The 17,252-nt window shown below is 49.6% G+C and overlaps 1 protein-coding gene across 1 annotated transcript in view; it reads left to right on the top strand.

The window, feature by feature from the left end:
* The window catches only part of CSMD2 (CUB and Sushi multiple domains 2), a 460,842-nt gene that overhangs the window by 433,423 nt on the left and 10,167 nt on the right, over positions 1 to 17,252 (top strand). The window contains exons 56-64 of the mRNA XM_012722353.1: positions 851 to 1,033; positions 4,487 to 4,663; positions 5,765 to 5,944; positions 6,333 to 6,506; positions 11,078 to 11,251; positions 11,545 to 11,618; positions 12,939 to 13,050; positions 13,512 to 13,691; positions 16,521 to 16,586. Coding sequence (XP_012577807.1) covers positions 851 to 1,033; positions 4,487 to 4,663; positions 5,765 to 5,944; positions 6,333 to 6,506; positions 11,078 to 11,251; positions 11,545 to 11,618; positions 12,939 to 13,050; positions 13,512 to 13,691; positions 16,521 to 16,586 — 1,320 coding nt within the window. The remainder of the gene's footprint in view (positions 1 to 850; positions 1,034 to 4,486; positions 4,664 to 5,764; positions 5,945 to 6,332; positions 6,507 to 11,077; positions 11,252 to 11,544; positions 11,619 to 12,938; positions 13,051 to 13,511; positions 13,692 to 16,520; positions 16,587 to 17,252) is intronic.

Here is a 17,252-nt window from a genome sequence, read left to right as displayed (position 1 = left end):
GCCTTGTCACCTCGTCTCTGTATTCCTTCTTTCAGGTCCTTAGCACTCCGCTGGGTGGTTGTGTACAGTATCAGCAGAAGACGGGGGGCAAAGACAGAATGAAATGAGAGGGTCTCAGACATTTAACATAAACTCACACATGCTCATCATTTGTGAATAAGGAATCCTCAGTGAAAGGCAAGGATCAGGGCTCAAGCTGGGCCGATGAGATGATGAAGCTCTGCAAGTTACAAATTTAAACTTTATCCTCTAGCGATGGGAAGCTAGTGGGGATGTTTCAGCAGGAAAGAAACAAGATGAGGTGGTTGGTGGTTGATCCTCATGAAGATTCGAGGATGAGGTGGGAGATGGACCAGAAGGAGACTTTAACAGGAAGGGATGTTGCTTGGAGGTTTTTGCAATGGTCCAGGCAAGAGAATATTGTGTGTCTGAGCTAAGACAGTGGAGCTGGGAATGGAGAGGTACAGAGTAAGATACGGGTGAGGAAAACGTCAACAGGGGGGCGGGGAAGATGTGGCCAGCTCAGACTACTGAGCTTCCACACTGACACAGGCCACAGATTGAAGGTGCGAGTTCTACTAGAGACCCCCTTCCTGTGTGGCTTCCACTGGAGTCCCTTCCCAGGAGCTTGCCCCTGATCTCAGACTCATAGACCCTTTAACCATTGACTAGGCAGGCAGGAGCCTATCCTGGTAGCTCCCACTAGGCACACAATCAGTCTTCACTATTATTCTTTGTGGGTCCCACTGACTCCCCTTAGCAATGGCCCAATACCTTTTTCTCTCCCGGTCCTCTGCTCCCTCTTCTTTCATGCTAAAAGCAATGGCATTTGTTTTCTTTTGGTTCTTAGGAACCAGCATGGGACTTTGTGGGGACCCTGGGATCCCAGCCCATGGCATCCGTTTGGGGGATAGCTTTGCTCCAGGCAGTCTGATGCGCTTCAGCTGTGAAGCTGGCCACGCACTCCGGGGGTCATCAGAGCGAATCTGTCAAGCCAATGGCTCGTGGAGCGGCACGCAGCCTGAGTGTGGAGGTATGTATGTGACCTTCTGCTTTCCCCTTTTTTGTCTGCCCCCAGCTGCTCTTCTTCCATTTTCCTGTTCCCAAGCACCTGCCCTCACACTTGGTTCCATTGGAAACCTTGGCCCAATGGACACTGGACATCAATAGGTTGTTCATGTTCACTGTTATTAGTATTTCAAGCACAGCCTCCATCCTCCTCTTAAAAAGAAGAAACCAGAAAGATGAAGTTTAGCCCATTTATCATTTATTTCCATATAGTCTTATTTAACAACTATGTGCCAAGTACTATAGCACGCGTCAGGGACACAGCACCTTGCCCTGTTGCACTCACAGATGCAGGAAGAGACTGTGCCAACCAAACATCCAAAGTGTCAAGAAAAATGCAAATGCAATCTGTTGACCTCTTTTTAAGCCCTGGGTAATGTTTCCTGAGATAGCTCCAGTTGAGGGCGAGGAGGGGATTACATTTCCCCACATACTTACAAATTTCTGAAAAACTTCTTTTTGCCAGGCTTTCTTGCCAGAGGCAGTGTTTTGAGGTGGCTCCCCAAATCAATCTCTCTCTCCCTCCTCTCATACAGCCTACATAGCATTCTCCTACTGAGGAGGCAAATCTAACAGCTGAATAAGACTTAAGTTAGAAGGTGTTGGAAGAGGAAGAAAACACTGTAAAATAATCACCTAGCAAAGGAAGAGTGAGCAAGGAATAGAGAAATCTTTAATTTCCAGGCAGCACCAAAGGTTCAGGTGAGGTAGGGGCCCACGATTCAAAGTGAGCGTAATCAACATTGGTCCCTGTTTTTCTGTACATGGCCATCTGCCACCGTGGTAGGTATAGGCACAGAGTAAGACAGCATTAGGTGTAGGGGTGGATTTGACCAAACTGGGCAGAAAGTAGAAAGAAAATGAGGGTATAGGCACAGCAGTGTTTGGGATGAGACCCAGCAACCAAGCTGAGTAAGGAGGGATGGAGTAAGAGGCAGTGAAGATGTGGTATAGTCAGCGTGGTAGAATCAGTTTTGTCCAAATAGGACCTAAAAATCGCCAGCGAATGAGCTGTGGGTGGGATGAGCTGAAGAGATGAGGAGCAGTGGCTAGAGAGGGCTGTAGACACTGAGATGCTGGAGCAGTCCTGAAGAGCACAGGGCACTGTTTTGGGTCATTACCAGAGGACAGCTGCAGGGCATAGTCCTGATGAGCTCACGCTCTCTCCCGCTTGCCCGCCCAATGCCCTGCCTTTCTGGGGTGCTATTTACAAAGTTAGTTTACAGACCTTTTTAGGTACTATAAGAGAGTTTTGTGGCAGTGGGTGAGTGTATTGGCAAGTCGAAATTTTAGTATATTCTCAAATACCCACAGTGACCAGGACCCATTTTTGTGCCAGTCAGATCCCAGGTCAGGGTGTTCAGGGAACACAAAGTAGGTGACGTTTTGTTTGGACCTGGAGGTGAATGTTTGGCATGTGTGTGCACATGCGTGCGTGTGTGTATGCACAGCTCTTTATAACGCTCTTGCAAAATTTCCACTTTAAGGCTTTACTGAAATTCTTACCCAGCCCTAATAAGCCGCTCCCTCCTTAATGCCCCCCAACACAACATATTGCATCCTATTTCCATCCATCTGTTTACAGGCATGTTCTTAAGAGGGACTAAGCTCCTCATGGGTGGGTGCCACTGGTCCTCGGTGTGTCCCTGGCACAAGGGCAGCGCAGACACCACTGAAGGGGTGAATGTCAGGACCTTTCTTTTGTGCTGATTATATGGAACCATTTGTAAATTTGACTGCAACTAAGTAAATGCTGTAAAGCTTACAAAATAAAATGAAATCAAAGATGACAATCTCCAAATATCAACATCAAAATGGAAACAAGTGAGCCTAACTATGTATTCAGTTGGTGATTAATGACTCAGAGAATTGTTTCCACTGACTTGGAAAGAACTAAAGCATATCTGTACCTATATCCTGAGGACCAAGAAGAATGACATCTGAATTATTCTAAAATCTTACTTGATAATGCCATAGGAGATGTGGACAAAACAAATGAATTAGTTATTGTCATTAACAATGAATATTTTCATCATGAAAGAGATGTAAAATGAAAAAAGTTAAAGAAAAACTCAGTTCTAAATTTGGAATGGTAACATCAATATAAAGTAAGTCATAATCTATTTTCAATTTTAAAAATGTCCTAGCTGTTACCACTCAAAAAAATCTCAAATAACTGACCAGCTTAGTGACACGAAATACTTTTAACACCCAGATTATTGTTTCTTAAGTCCATTTTCCATTGAAAGGAAATAGAGCTCCGGAGAAATGGCTAATTCCAGAACTGGCACAGGAAATAAACAAGAACAAGGAACACCTTGTCATCCCAACAAGGAATCTACCAAAGGCAGCGGGTAGGAGGGATGGGGTCGAAGGAACTCTGTAGCAACTTAAGAAAGCTCCCAGTAGCCAAAGATGGGGAATTTGAGCATCAATAAAAATAATAGAGGCAATGTATGGCAACATGCTAAATAAGTTTAAATCCACAAATTCAAATGATTACCAGTGAGCATTGGCACTTACTAGGAGCCATATCATCATATGAGATCTGATTAACAAACAATAAGCTCTATTCTGCCTTCCTGTACGAATTGTATTTTTCAGTGTAAGCAATTATTTAATGGTAACATATTCTTAATTAAAGAACTTTGGCTAATGCAGAAAGAATTACAGAAATAGAATGTCACCATTTTCTAGTCCCTAATAAAATAAAACTAATCTAGCCAACACTCAGCAATCCCTGCTAAAATCATTATGTGAAAAATGAAAAGGAACTTTGTAAAGGCAGATTCGGCGCTGAACCCACGATGAGTCTCGGCATAATCAGTGGGCAATCGAGCAGCCTCAGTGCCCCTGATGTGCAGTGAGAAGGACATGAACCACCTATGGAGGACGCTTCCACAGTAGAACTTGGTCACGAAACTACAGGGGGTGGAAAAGCAAGTTAAGTAATATTAACTGATGCCTCTAGTCAAATCCAGAATGTGGGTAATTCTGCCAGGAAAACACCCTAGTTTCTGTAACTGGCAATTACAGGAGCAGGGACAGTAACCTCTGGACCTGAAGAGTCCTAGAGACATGCCGGCCACATGTGCTGTCTGGACCTTATCTGGATCTTGACGCAACATAAATGTACTGTGAAAAAAATAAGACAATTGAGGAAATTTGATACAGCGTTAATGAATTATTTTAAATTTTAGGTGTTGTAATAAAACAAACACAGTCTTCACTTTGTAGAAAGAAGGGAAGGTTCAGCTATGTTTCGTGTCTCTTCTGAGTGTGAGCAGGTCCGATGTGCCAGCGGCCCGAGCGGCACTTCCGTCCACAGCCCAGGCACGGCTGGCGGCCTGGGCAGCACTCAGCCCCAGGGCGAGGCCTGCCCTTGTCTGGGGAATAATGTGCTCTTTTGGCTTCCTAGTGATCTCTTGTGGGAACCCGGGGACTCCAAGCAATGCCCGAGTCCTGTTCAGTGACGGCCTGGTTTTCTCCAGCTCCATCGTCTATGAGTGTCGGGAAGGCTACTATGCCACAGGCCTGCTCAGCCGACACTGTTCGGTCAATGGCACCTGGACAGGCAGTGACCCAGAGTGCACAGGTGAGTGCCCAGGACCCTGGGAACCTGGTAAACAGTGGCCGAGGCAACCACCTTGCTCCATGCCGGAGAAATGTGTCCATGGGAGGCTGGATGGGCCGGCTGCACAGTGGCACGCAACCCTGAGCGGAGGCACATAGGTGACTTTCCCTGTGGGCCAAGTGCTTCTTGTCTAAGCGTCACTCATCTGACTCTCATCTCCACTCCGTGAAGCGTGGTTAGCCCCGCTTTACACACAGATGACTGAGGCTCACGGTCTGAAAATACCTGTTAGCTGCTGTCAGACTCCAGCCAGCCCTTGGGCTTTCTTCTTCTCTTGCAGGTCAAATCCCCCAGTGAGAATCAGGCTGATTTTCTTTCCCCTTTAAAGTTACCTTCTTGACCGTGTAGGTCAGTGCTGTCGCCCCCAGACCCTCCCTGCCCCAGCCTGGCTCCAGAGCGCCGTAGAGCCTCACATCACTCCTTTCTTGTTCCCCTCAAAGGCAGCCCCAGGTCCCGTTCCTTGGAAAGTGTCACTCTGGGGCCCAGATGGGGAAATCTGACAGCAGTCTCCCTTGCAAGTCCTGGCCTGTGACTTCAGGCTCCCACTGATATCCCATAGCACATACAAGTTCCCTGCTGTTCTGAGACCAGAGAGCACCAAGCTCCACCCTCACTTGAAGCCTCAATGCAGGCATGGCCGTTGTACGGGTCAGCAGGCCCTGCTGCTAGCTGCTGGCAAACTACGGGTGGCCAGGTGTGCCCTGCAGCCCACAGTTGTCTCAGGCTACCTGTGAACACACCCTGGGTTCTCAGCCTGGCACCTCCCTCACCCTGGACCAGCCTCTTCTAGGAACAGAGCCCTTGGTCCTTCCTCCTTGAGGGGAGGGTTTTCAATAAGAGAGATGGAACGCGAGGCGGGTGTGGGCAAGGATGGTGGGCGGCAGGAGGACCCTGGTGGGGACATCTGGCTGAGCACACTTTGGAATGGGCGGTGCTGACGGGGAGAGCCTGAGGGGACAGGGCTGTCAGTTCTCCTGGGTATGTGCTGGGAGAGCAGGTGCTGGGGTGCTGGGAACAAGGCGACTGGGCCAGAAACAAACCGCACCGTCCTCTTTATCCTAGTCATAAACTGTGGTGACCCTGGGGTCCCAGCCAATGGCCTCCGGCTGGGCAGTGACTTCAGGTACAACAGGACGGTGACATACCAGTGTGTCCCTGGCTACATGATGGAGTCACACCGGGTGTCTGTGCTGAGCTGCACCAAGGACCGGACGTGGAACGGTACCAAGCCAGTCTGCAAGGGTGCGTGAGGGGCCGCGGGTCTGGGTGGGGCCAAGAAGGCCGGAGCCTGGAGTGATGAGGCAGCCTTCACCTCTTCTCAGGGGGCGGCAAGGGAAACACCGGGCCCTGGACATCTGCCAGGAGGGAGCTGGCAGATGCCGCAACAAGGCCTCGGCCTCAGACACTGAGGGGAGGGTCCTCAAAGGAAGGATTGGCTTGTTGCTCTTGAGAGAGGTGTATGAGGGCCAGGGGGATGGCAGTTCTCAAGGCAAGAGGGCTTCCTCCTGGCCCTTGCTGCTCGGCCCAGGCTTCCACAGCACGTGCCTGCCAGCGGGCTCTGGCAGCCAGGCCTGGCTTCCCTGGGACACAGCAGAACCCCCAGAACTCAATCTGCTCTGTCTCCCTCCAGCTATCATGTGCAGGCCACCTCAGCTCATCCCCAACGGGAAAGTGGTGGGGTCTGACTTCACGTGGGGCTCCAGGGTGACGTACGCCTGCCTGGAGGGTTACCAGCTCTCCCTGCCTGCCGTGCTCACCTGCGAGGGAAACGGCTCCTGGACCGGGGAGCTGCCTCAGTGTTTCCGTAAGTGGCTCGGGGGGTCTGGGTGCTTCCTCTCTGCTGGCTCCTTCCCTCCTCAGAGCTCGCCTCAGAACTCCGCTGCTAGAGCATCCAGCGTGGGAAATCCTCTCCCCAGAATCAGGGAGACCCTTTGTCAAAGACGCTATGTAAAAAGGAGGACATTTAGGGCCCTCTCTGGTGGCCCAGCGAGTTAAAGTGCAGCACTACTGCAAGGGAGCCACAGCCACTTCTGCACGAGTTCGATCCCCGATGGGGAGCTGACCCACCTGGCGCCGCAGACCACTCCTGACCCGCCCGCTGCTCCCTCAGCAGTTTATCTGGCGATCTGCCTGTTCTGCTCCCCACTCTGTCTCTGGTGAATCCTCTCACCGCCCCTGCACCTCTGGCCTGTACCCCAGTTCTGTGTGCATAAATAAATCTTTTTTAAAAATCTTAGAAAAAAAAAAAAAGGAGGGAGTTTAAAGGAAGAAAATGAGAATATCTTAACTGAGCCCCACCAACACTATGTAGAGTCACAGCAGAAAGAAATTAAGTCAGAGATAAAGGAGGTGTCTAACCTGCAAGGTTGGTAACTGGATGGGATAGTGCCCAGAAATCTTGGGGAGAGGGAGGCTGGAAATGTGTCTGTCTTCATGGACAACACCCTGCACAGAACAGAACAGGGAGTCCACATCATGGCTAGCCGCCTAGCCCAGCTGTGTCCTAGCGAGCCCCGCCTCATCCCCAAGCTCATTTCTTACCCAGGTCCCAGAAAAACAAGTTCAGTTGTCTTGTTCTTGCTCTGCCCCGTAATTGGGTCCTGGAAGGTTTGCTTTAGACAAACAGCAAGATTTATGTTTTTCTTTTCACTTAGAAATTATCTAGCCGTGCAGAACACTATCAGTATAACTCATGACACTAATTGGCTACCTCTGAACATTTGCTACAATTTGGGAAATTTCAAGAGACCAGGGCCAGCAGCTCCCAGGCGGATGCAGGAAAGGCAGCATTTGGTGTGCAGCTAACCCTTCAGACCTTCAGGCCTTGCAGGGCAACTTCAGGAGCCAGACTCAGAGTGGGACCTGAATTCAGAAACCTTGTTTTCCTTCTTGAGAAGTAGCTCAACTGCTTTTTAGCAATTAATCTTTTTTTTTTTTAATTGTGCCGTGTCTGGAAATACAAGGAACATAACAATTATCTGACCTTTCACTTCCACAATAACCACGGCAGGGCTTTGGAGTGCCTCTGCATCCGTCCCTCCCCAGCCTTGTCTGTGTGGGGAAGTGTGTGGTACCCGGCTGGAGCTCGAGGCACAGCAGGTTGAGCCCACAGCCTGTTAGTCTGTACCTACCTTCATGTCTTCATTTTTAATGACTCTCAAGAATTCCCTCTCGATGCCACAACTTGTTTCCTCCCCTACCAGTGATGATTTTACATTTCTCCAGTGTAATCCCCTTAGATGCAGCTCTGCAATGACTATCCCCACGGACAGCATTTGCTTATCTGGTGATAAAGTCTGAGGAGTGAGATGCAGGGTCCCAGCACGAACTCTGCATTTCTCCACACCTGTTGCCAAGCTGTCTTCTCGCAAAAGGCCTTCTTTCCACCCCCACCAGCAGTTTCTGAGAGTATTTCTTGACTCACACTCTCATTAGCAAAGGATTTGACAATGTCTTTCAAGATGTACCAGTCTAAGGATTTTTTTAATATCTCATTATTTTAATTGGCATCACATTGCTTAATAGCAAGACTGCCAGGGACCACTCTTTGTCATCTATTTACATTTCTTGTTCTTGAAGTCGCCTCTTGCTGGGCATAGTGACTGCTGATCAACTTGGCCTTTAGCTGACTTCTGATGGGTCAGCCTAGATGTCCCCCACACACACCCCCACCGCCCCCGCCAGCTTCCAAACCTCCGCTTTGCTGTACACATCATGGTGAACGTCAGAATGAAAGACTGCTCTTCATATTTGAAGTGGTGTTTTGGGGAGCTTGGCCTCCACTGTAAAGAAGTCTATACTTCTGTACTGTAAACTCAGAGGTTATGTTATGTTATGCTCCAAATATGGCCAAATTGCTGACCATCGAGAACTGCTCTGAGCAGCCACCCTCAGTGGAATTCCCATCCGTGGTGCATTTATCGCTCTGCACCTGGCCATCCAGCCGCTGTGTGCTTTCTGCTCCCTCCCTCCACACTGGACCCCTCCCATAGACCGAGCAGACCTCAGCACTTTCTTGGGGATTACTGCAAACGGAGCCACGTGGCAGTGCATCCTCCCTACAAAACCCCGTCAACAGTGCAGCCAGGGATTTTGCCCCATGTTATAGTCAATCAGGATCAAGCTCATTTTCAGTGCCAGCTTCACTCACTTCTCTACCATCTTCCCCAGGCCCATTCTCAGCTCTTCCCATCTGGCTGGGTAACTTCCCTGTCTCCACTAAAGTCTCTTCTGAAAGTAACCTCCCCCCACTGTCCCAGCACTGCCAACTTCTTCTGCAAGTGGAAGTGCAGCTCCCACTTCTTCTGAGTGCCACTGCACCTGGTGAGTCCCCACGAGCTCTTCATGAGAAGACATGTACCCCCAGCGACGGGTACCGGTGCTTAAACCGTGTTGTTTATCTGGGACTTCTGTCTTCTACCTAATGCCTATTATCTGACTTGAGATCTAAAATCTCAGAAGCAGGGCTCATCTCTATGAATTTATTTGGAGCCAGAAACAGCAGAAAGCCAGGAGCAGAAAGATGTTTACCGACACTGCTTGAAAGTGAATGAAGGAGGAAGTGAATTTAAAGCAAAGCAGGGATGAGGAAGAGGAGTCAGTCTTGCTACCCACTGGTCGATCCCGGCATCCAACCCCCTCATCCCAGCACAGTCAGACGGGCTACAGGTGGCAGGTTCTTGGTGCCTCGGGCTCCCTCCTGTGGGGTGTTTCACATGTGATCAAATGGATTCTCACTGGAAATCCCAGGAGGTGGAAAGGGAGGTTCGCTCTCTCGTGGCTAGTGGAGAAAAGGACCCAACAGAGAGTGAGTGACAAAGCAGAGTCTGGAAACAATCGCCAAAGCTGTCCCGGTCGTCACGAGGGTCTGGTTGTGAGCACCCCACACCTGCCGCATGTGTGAGGCCACAGGGGTGGTGCCACCGTGGCTGCCGGGCTCTGTGGAGCACGGGATGGGTGAGACTGCACAGCAGGAGTGCAGGGGACAGAGGTGCAAACGAGTGCTGAGTGGTCTGACCATCGGACCGAGGCCCCCGTGTGCTGGGCCTCACCCCACCACACACACCGCACGCCTCCCACGGTTTCTGATGTGACCCCCTGGGCCTTGACATCTGTTCAAAGTGTATTGGCTCTAAGAATAAAAACTACAGGCAGACCCTTTCTGCGTGTGCGAAAGGCATCAAAATCGCAATTGCAACTCAACCTGTTAAAAAGAGGCCCGATCCTGCAGTGTGCAACAGAGATAAGCAGTTTTAGTGCACCTGGCATGCGAACACTGAACGCCTAAGCAGAACAGGGAGAGATTTATGTATTTATTCTGCATCTATTCTGTTTGCCGTCATGCAATTTGAATTCTGTAGTCAGTTTTTAATAACACTCTCTGGTGATCTGAATGGAACGTGCTCACTCACACGCTACCTAATACAGAGTCAAGGGCCACCCTTTGGAAAGACCGTTGTCAGTACACATCCAGAGCTTCAAACATACCCAACCTTTAACGACACTAATCCCACTCCTAGAGAATTCCTGAAGAAAATGGTACAATTTTGGAAGAGTCATCTGTGGCTTTATAATGCTAGAAGATGCTTTAATCAGGTTCAAATAAACTATAGCCTTATTGTATGCATATTACATGTATATCACACATATGTACAGATACTTATTGTTTTTTTATAAAGATTTATTTTATTATTCATACAGAACTGGGGTACAGGCCAGAGATGCAGAGGGTAAGAGGCTTCACCAGAGACAGAGTGGGGAGCAGAACAGGCAGATCGACGAAGTACACTGCTGAGGGGAGCAGCGGGCGGGTCAGGAGAGGTCTGCCACGCCATGTGGTCACCTCCGGGGCAGGCGGGGATCGAACTCATGCGAAAGTGGCTTTAGCTTCTTACCGCTGCGCCACCAGGGAGGGCCATTATTTTACTTGTAATTCTGGTATAAGCTTTCATTGCAAAATTAGGCAGCCAATAACTGATACTGATGTCATACATGGAAACTGTTTACAGAATCCAGCATGAACAAAGAAAGGATAACAGCCTTTAGACCTGGGTTCCCAGCCAGGCGCAAGTTTATAGACAACTCAAGGAAGGTTTAGAAAGGAATGAGCAAAAATGAAAAAAAAGTTCGTGGTGGTAGAATTAGTCTCTTTTCTCGACATGCCATGTTTCTATGACTCCCTGCCATGTTTCTATCTTGTGGGTGATTGTGAATGAGCATTTTGAATATGGACAGGAGAGGACCCGTACAGGAGCGGCCCTGGGCAGGTGTGGGCACTTACCTAGTGGCCAGAGTTCCAGTGCAGCCAGGAGGGAAACAGCATAAAAGACAAGCTGGTGCTAGAAAGCAACCTGGCCCTGCCTTTGCCCTTCCCAGCTGTGTTCTGCGGAGACCCTGGTGTCCCCCCGCATGGGAGGAGAGAGGACCGAGGCTTCTCCTACAGGTCGTCTGTGTCCTTCTCCTGCCTGCCGCCCCTGGTGCTGGTGGGCTCTCCGCGGAGGTTCTGCCAGTCAGATGGGACGTGGAGCGGCACCCAGCCCAGCTGCATAGGTGAGCGGGGGCCTGGGGCAGTCTCCCTGCTGTGGGCTCCTTCTGCGGGGCCAGAGCTGATGACTTTCCTTCCCTGTCGTCCAAGGTGTCCTCTGTAAAAGAGAACAAGTTTTCTCAAACCTCCTTAGAGCAGGATGTGAAAGAGCCAGAGGTAATCAGGAGTCTTAGAGTCAGCCAGGGACAGGACCCGGGTGGAGATATCAAAAGATGGGGCTGCGTGTTCCTGCTTCCCAGGGGAGGGACCATGAAAGCATCTGTGACTTTGTGGTCTGTTTCTTTGTCTTGCAATCCAGACCCAACGCTGACCACTTGTGCTGACCCCGGCATGCCGCAGTTTGGGATTCAGAACAATTCCCAGGGCTACCAGGTAAGGAGGTTGGCCAGGATCGGGCCTGTCTATCTCCTGTCCTCCCTGCCACTGTCAGCCTCTGGGGGCCTGGACACCTCCCTCAGGAGACACCAGGAGGGTCAGGGCTTGGAAGCTGGGAAGGGCGCACTCTGCACTCTGAGCCACGCTGCCTGGAGCAGCATGTAGGCCTTCTACCAGCCCTCGGAGCTGATGGCAAAGAGCAGGCTGGCCTGTAGCTCACTGTCAGCAGCCCCTGGTGGCGGGGCTGGGCATCCATGGAGATGAAGAAAGGACAGCCACATCTTATGACATAAACTTAGGGTCTTGATAAATGCCCTACAGCACCGTGAAAGTATTTTCCCTATAATTTTCTCAGTGACATTTTCTTTTCTCTAGCTAATTTAATTATTACTTAATTATTATTCTCTAGCTTACTTAATTAAATATAGTCAGTATACCATATATAACACACAAAATACATGTTAATCTACTGTGGTTATCATCAGAAATATTTCTGACCAATAGTGTTAGTTGTTAAGTGGAGGGGGAGGTATCAAAAGTTTTACAGGGGTTTTCGATGGCTTGGGGGGTCAACACCCTTAACACTCGGTTGTTCAAGGAACAGCTGAAGTGTTATCTGAGCTGGGGCTCAGGATGCTGATCCAGCTATATTATGCCACATGGATCGCAGAAGAACAGAGAAGGCTGGTGCTTGCAGGGGTGTCAAGTCAAACAGTAGGGGCTGGTGCAGGGGGAGGGTGGGAGGAGCAACTGATCCGAGGGAGAGATCGTCCCAGCAGATACTTACATTGCACAGCAACAGGCCTTGGGAACCAGATCTGTAAGGAAGACCAGTCAGTCTCCCATCCTGTGGAACTGACAGGCTCTTAGGATAAAGAGACACATGCAGTCATAAGTCCATTTTCTACAGTTTCACAGTTGATAAAATGCTTTTGAATCCACCATCACAGTTGAGGGCGGTGACATTGGTGTCACCTGCTCTCCCAGAAGACAGGCTGCAGAGCTTCACCCATCACTCCCTGAGGGTGTGCTTGTCCCTTCTAGGCCTCTGCCCCACAGCAGATGTGACAGGTCCAGGAAAAGCCTTGATCTGGCTGGGGGTTGAGCCAGCCTGCGACCAGGCACACTGCCTCAAAGGGCAAGTCAGATGTCCTCTGGTAGAGACCCAGGAGGGCCCTGCGAGCATAGGTCATAGGACCCCAGGTCATAGGGCCCCAGGTCATAGGGCCTTAGAGCTGGGTCGTAGGCCGGAGGGAGTGATGGGTGTGGACACTGCTGGGTGGAAGGCAACTGGACCTTCTCCCCTTTCTGCCACAGGTCGGAAGCACAGTGCTCTTCCGGTGTCAGAAAGGCTACCTGCTTCAGGGCCCCACCAGCAGGACCTGCCTCCCCAACCTGACCTGGAGCGGAACCCCGCCCGACTGTGTCCGTGAGTGCACACATCTCCTCCCTCCGAGACAGACCCTCAGCAGCTCCTGACTCCTCGCACTGAACATCCGGGACTCCCTTGAATGCCCTGAAAGACAGGGAGCTCACAACTTTTCTGAGGGACCAGTGTTGAGCTCTTGGTAGTCTTCTCCTCAGGGTTCACACAGAAGGCAATTCCACACAAAAGGGTCCTTTGAAGGCATCTGCCTTTGCAAAGGAAAAAGCACTTTCCAGGGGCGCAAAAAGCCGATAAGCCTAGCCCTCAGGCTCCAGGTTTCAGCTTTAGGTCATCGGATTCTCCTCACCTCAGGAAAAGCGCTACAGGCCTAGGTGTCCCCAGTGGAGGCGTGATGGGAGGGGTGCTGGGCATTAAAGTGTCCGGGAAGGGGAGGGGATGTTCCCTCTGGAAGCCGGGATGGCGGAAAGGCTTCAGGAGGCTCCAACTTTTTTCTTCTCATCCAGCCCACCACTGCAAGCAGCCAGAGACGCCTACCCATGCCAACGTCGGGGCCTTGGACTTGCCCTCCATGGGCTACACACTCATCTATTCCTGCCAGGAGGGCTTCTCCCTCAAGGGTGGCTCGGAGCACCGCACCTGCAAAGCAGATGGCAGCTGGACAGGCAAGCCCCCCATCTGCCTGGGTGAGTGTGCCCACTCGGTGGCCCTCTCAGGTGGCCAAAGGTAATAGCTGAGCTTCAGGGAAAGAGGACAAAGGAGAAGTCCTTCCTTGTGTCTCTGGGAGCAGGCTGAAGAAGCACATAGCAAGGCCATCCACCTTTCTTTTTCTACCTTCTCCCCGAGTTTAAACAACCTCCCACAATTATATATAATCATCAGAGAAAAACTGTGTTCCACAAACCAAAACGATGCATTATGCATATTGTAACCTTGATAGAACAGCACCCACCCACCACTCCTTCGGGGTCACGAAGCTGTCCCAGAGCTTCTTCCCACTCTTTGCTACTCACTGAACATTATCACTGTGCTGCCTGAGCTGGGCTCTGGCATATGGGGGTGCAGGACACAAACCATGCCCCAAGGGAGCTCCCAAGCAGCTGCAGAAGACAGGTGCGTGGTCAGGTGTTGCCCTACCTAGAGGGACAGAGAGGCACAGGCATGTGAGGTTGAGAAGGAAGGTGCCAACTCAGGAGTGGGGGTAGTCAGGGAAGGCTTCCTGGAGGTGTTGTCTGAGTCTAGTCTTAAATGAAGAGCCCAGCAATGATAAAGGATTGGTTTGGTGCTGGAATGGTATTAAACCCTCTCACAGGTGCTGATCTGCCGGATGTCAGGCATTGTGCTCCTCTGTTATGTATATTACCTCATTCAGTCCTCAGGATCAGTCTGTGAGGCAGCTGCTATTCAAATGCCTGGTTAGTATACAAAGAAACTGAAGCACAAAGAGGTTAGGTTTTATGCCAGAGCTCACAAGCTGGTAAAGAGAAAGAGCTGATGGTTGTTTTCATAAGTGTTTTGCTGTCCTGTCCCTCAGAGAGAAGGCGTCAGCTTGAGAACCTTTATCAGTGCTAGAATTTAATAACATTGTTAATTCTCATTATATGAATTATAAATTCTTCATTTGTGGAAAGTAATATTTGTTTTCCATATAGGGTAATAACATGAGGTTGCTTTTTTTAGAGTGCAATTACTGTGGTAAAATAAGCAGAATATAAAATTTACCAGTTTAGCCATTTTTTATGAAGACGTAATTGTCACATAACACTTTAACTGCTTTTAAGTGCACAGTTCCATGGCATAAGCCCATTCACGATATAATGCCACCATCAGTGCCATCCACTTGCAGAACTTCTTTATCATCCCCAAAGAAACTCCATACCCACTAAACAATAGTACGGTAGGCCCCTTCCCCTCCAGCCCCTCAAAACTTCCACTCAACTTTTTATCTCTGTTCTAAGTACCTATTGTTGAACCACACAATGTGTCCTTTTGTGTCTGGTTCGTTTCACTTAGCATAAGGTTGTGAAGTTAATCCACATTGTGAGGGTTTTTTTTATGCCTCAGTAATAATATTCTATTGATGGATTGACCACATTTTGTTTATTCATCTACCCCTGACATTTGCACTTTCCCTTTGGGGCTAATAGGAATAATCCTGCTGTGAAGCTACATGTACATAGTTTTTATGTGGACACGTGTATTTTTGGGGTACACACATTTCAGCTCCGTTGGCTGTGCGTCTAGGAGTAGAACGTGACTCCATGGGGGCCATTCTGAGGGACTGTCAGACCGTTTGCGAGGGCCTGCGCCTTCTTCCAGCCCCCCCGGGTGCCCACGTGCCATTTCTCTCCCTTCTCGCCAGCACTCATCATTGTCCGTCATCGTTAGCAGAATCATCCGAGGGAAAGTGGTATCTCATTGTGGTTTTGATGTATCGTCCCCAGTGGCTCATGATGAGATCTGTTCATGTGCTTATCGCCCATTTGCAGAAATAGCTATTCAGATCCTTTGCCCATTTTTTAATTGGGTTATTTGTCTTTTTACTGTTGAGTTGCAAGAGTTGTTGCTGTTTTGTTTTGTTTTGTTTTTTAATTATCCTTTGGATTTCTTTTTCCCAGTATTATTGAGGTATAATGACAGATAAAATAGTCAGATATTTAAAGCGTGTAGCGGGATCGCTTGATGCACATGGATGCTGAGGAGGGAGACAGGACTGTGAGGGGGGAAGTGGCTGGTCAAGGTCACGCGGCCACTGAGTAGCGGTGCTGCCCCTGAGCCCAGGCCTGCTCAGGCCCCAGCACTCGCCTTCGCCTTTGCTTGGGAGGGCTTCTCAGACGTGCCTGGGCCACACCAAGGGAAGGATGCGCCCCCGGGGCCCCCAGGATGTCACGTGGGATCAAATGGCTCCCATCATGAGCCTCCATTCTCCTTGGTGCTGGACAGCTGGAAGGAAAGCAAAATTCAGGACAGGGCTTTTCAACAGGGGCTCTGTAGAGGAGACGGGAAAATAGACATCTTTATTTTCCCTTGCCACTGGCTGAAATTCAACCATCCCTTTAATTTAGAGCATACACAAAACCCATGATATTGGTACCTGTGACTGTCACTGGCAGAAATGGAAGATGTTTGCATATTACTACAATCGTTGCCAGTATCATGAAGTTTTTAATATGTGCCTGATATTCTGAGTAGTTCCTAAACACATTGTTAGATCCTATTATTGAACGCAGTACTAATTTCATATATCTACATACATATAAAACTATGCCTTAATTCCTTGTTTAATTCCTTATTTCAATAACTAGAATTGCTAAGATGGGTTCCCTTTGTTTCCCCTTTGGTGATGGTTTTCAGCATCGCCCACCAGACCTTCCAAACAATCCACCTTCTGCTCTAGGATAACTCCACAGCAAGAGCGCAAAGCCTTTGACCTAAAGTCAGAGAGACGGGCATTATTTTCCCCATAGAGCATAGGCCACAGGCTGAGCCTGTTTTCTCCTCTCCTTCTTCCCTAGCAGAGGTCCGGCCCAGTGGGAGGCCCATCAACACAGTCCGGGAGCCACCCCTCACCCAAGCCTCAGGTAGGTGCAGTCCACTCAAGGGTGTGTGATCCAGATCTTTGATTCAAGAAATTGGGTGACCTCGTTTCCCAGAAGCACATGAGTTGTCTAGTCCCCAGGGGAAGGGCATGAAAACTTAAAGCCAGATTTCCCCACTCACCCCCCAGCCCCAGGCAGACTCCAGGAGTAAATGCACCTGAAACAACAGAGCCCACTTCCCAGAGAGAGCCACACCCTTTCAGAAACCCACTCAGAGTATCTGGACTGGGACTGGGCAGTGTGAGGCCTGGCAGACACACAGACCAGAGCAGCCAGCGAGCTTCCTTACAATGGTTACAGCTTTAACCATTGTGCCTTTCAGAGAGTGATGTACAGAATGGGACACAGAGCTGCAGGTGCGGCCTGGCCAATGCAAACTTACAAAGAGCACCCTCTTCTCTTGACCCCACTCTACTCACCCTCACCTTACACACAGGGTAGCATGATGCCACCCAAGGTCTGGCATCACCATTTACTTTTTCATAAAATAGAGACCAAAATGCTTGCCTTAGAGAATTCCCATGAGCATAAGTAACAGCTTTGGTTTTCTATGTGCCCGATACACTTGACATGCAATTTACAACCTTAGATCGTTCAACCCCTACCATAACCCCAAAAAGGTGAGGAGGTGACCCTCATTTCAGATCT

The sequence above is a fragment of the Condylura cristata genome, unplaced genomic scaffold (assembly GCF_000260355.1).
Source record: "Condylura cristata isolate star-nosed mole 26May11 unplaced genomic scaffold, ConCri1.0 scaffold00008, whole genome shotgun sequence".
Classification (NCBI taxonomy): Eukaryota; Metazoa; Chordata; class Mammalia; order Eulipotyphla; family Talpidae; genus Condylura; species Condylura cristata.
The sequence above is the reverse complement of the archived record's forward strand: the minus strand, read 5'-3'. Positions and strand labels throughout refer to the sequence as shown.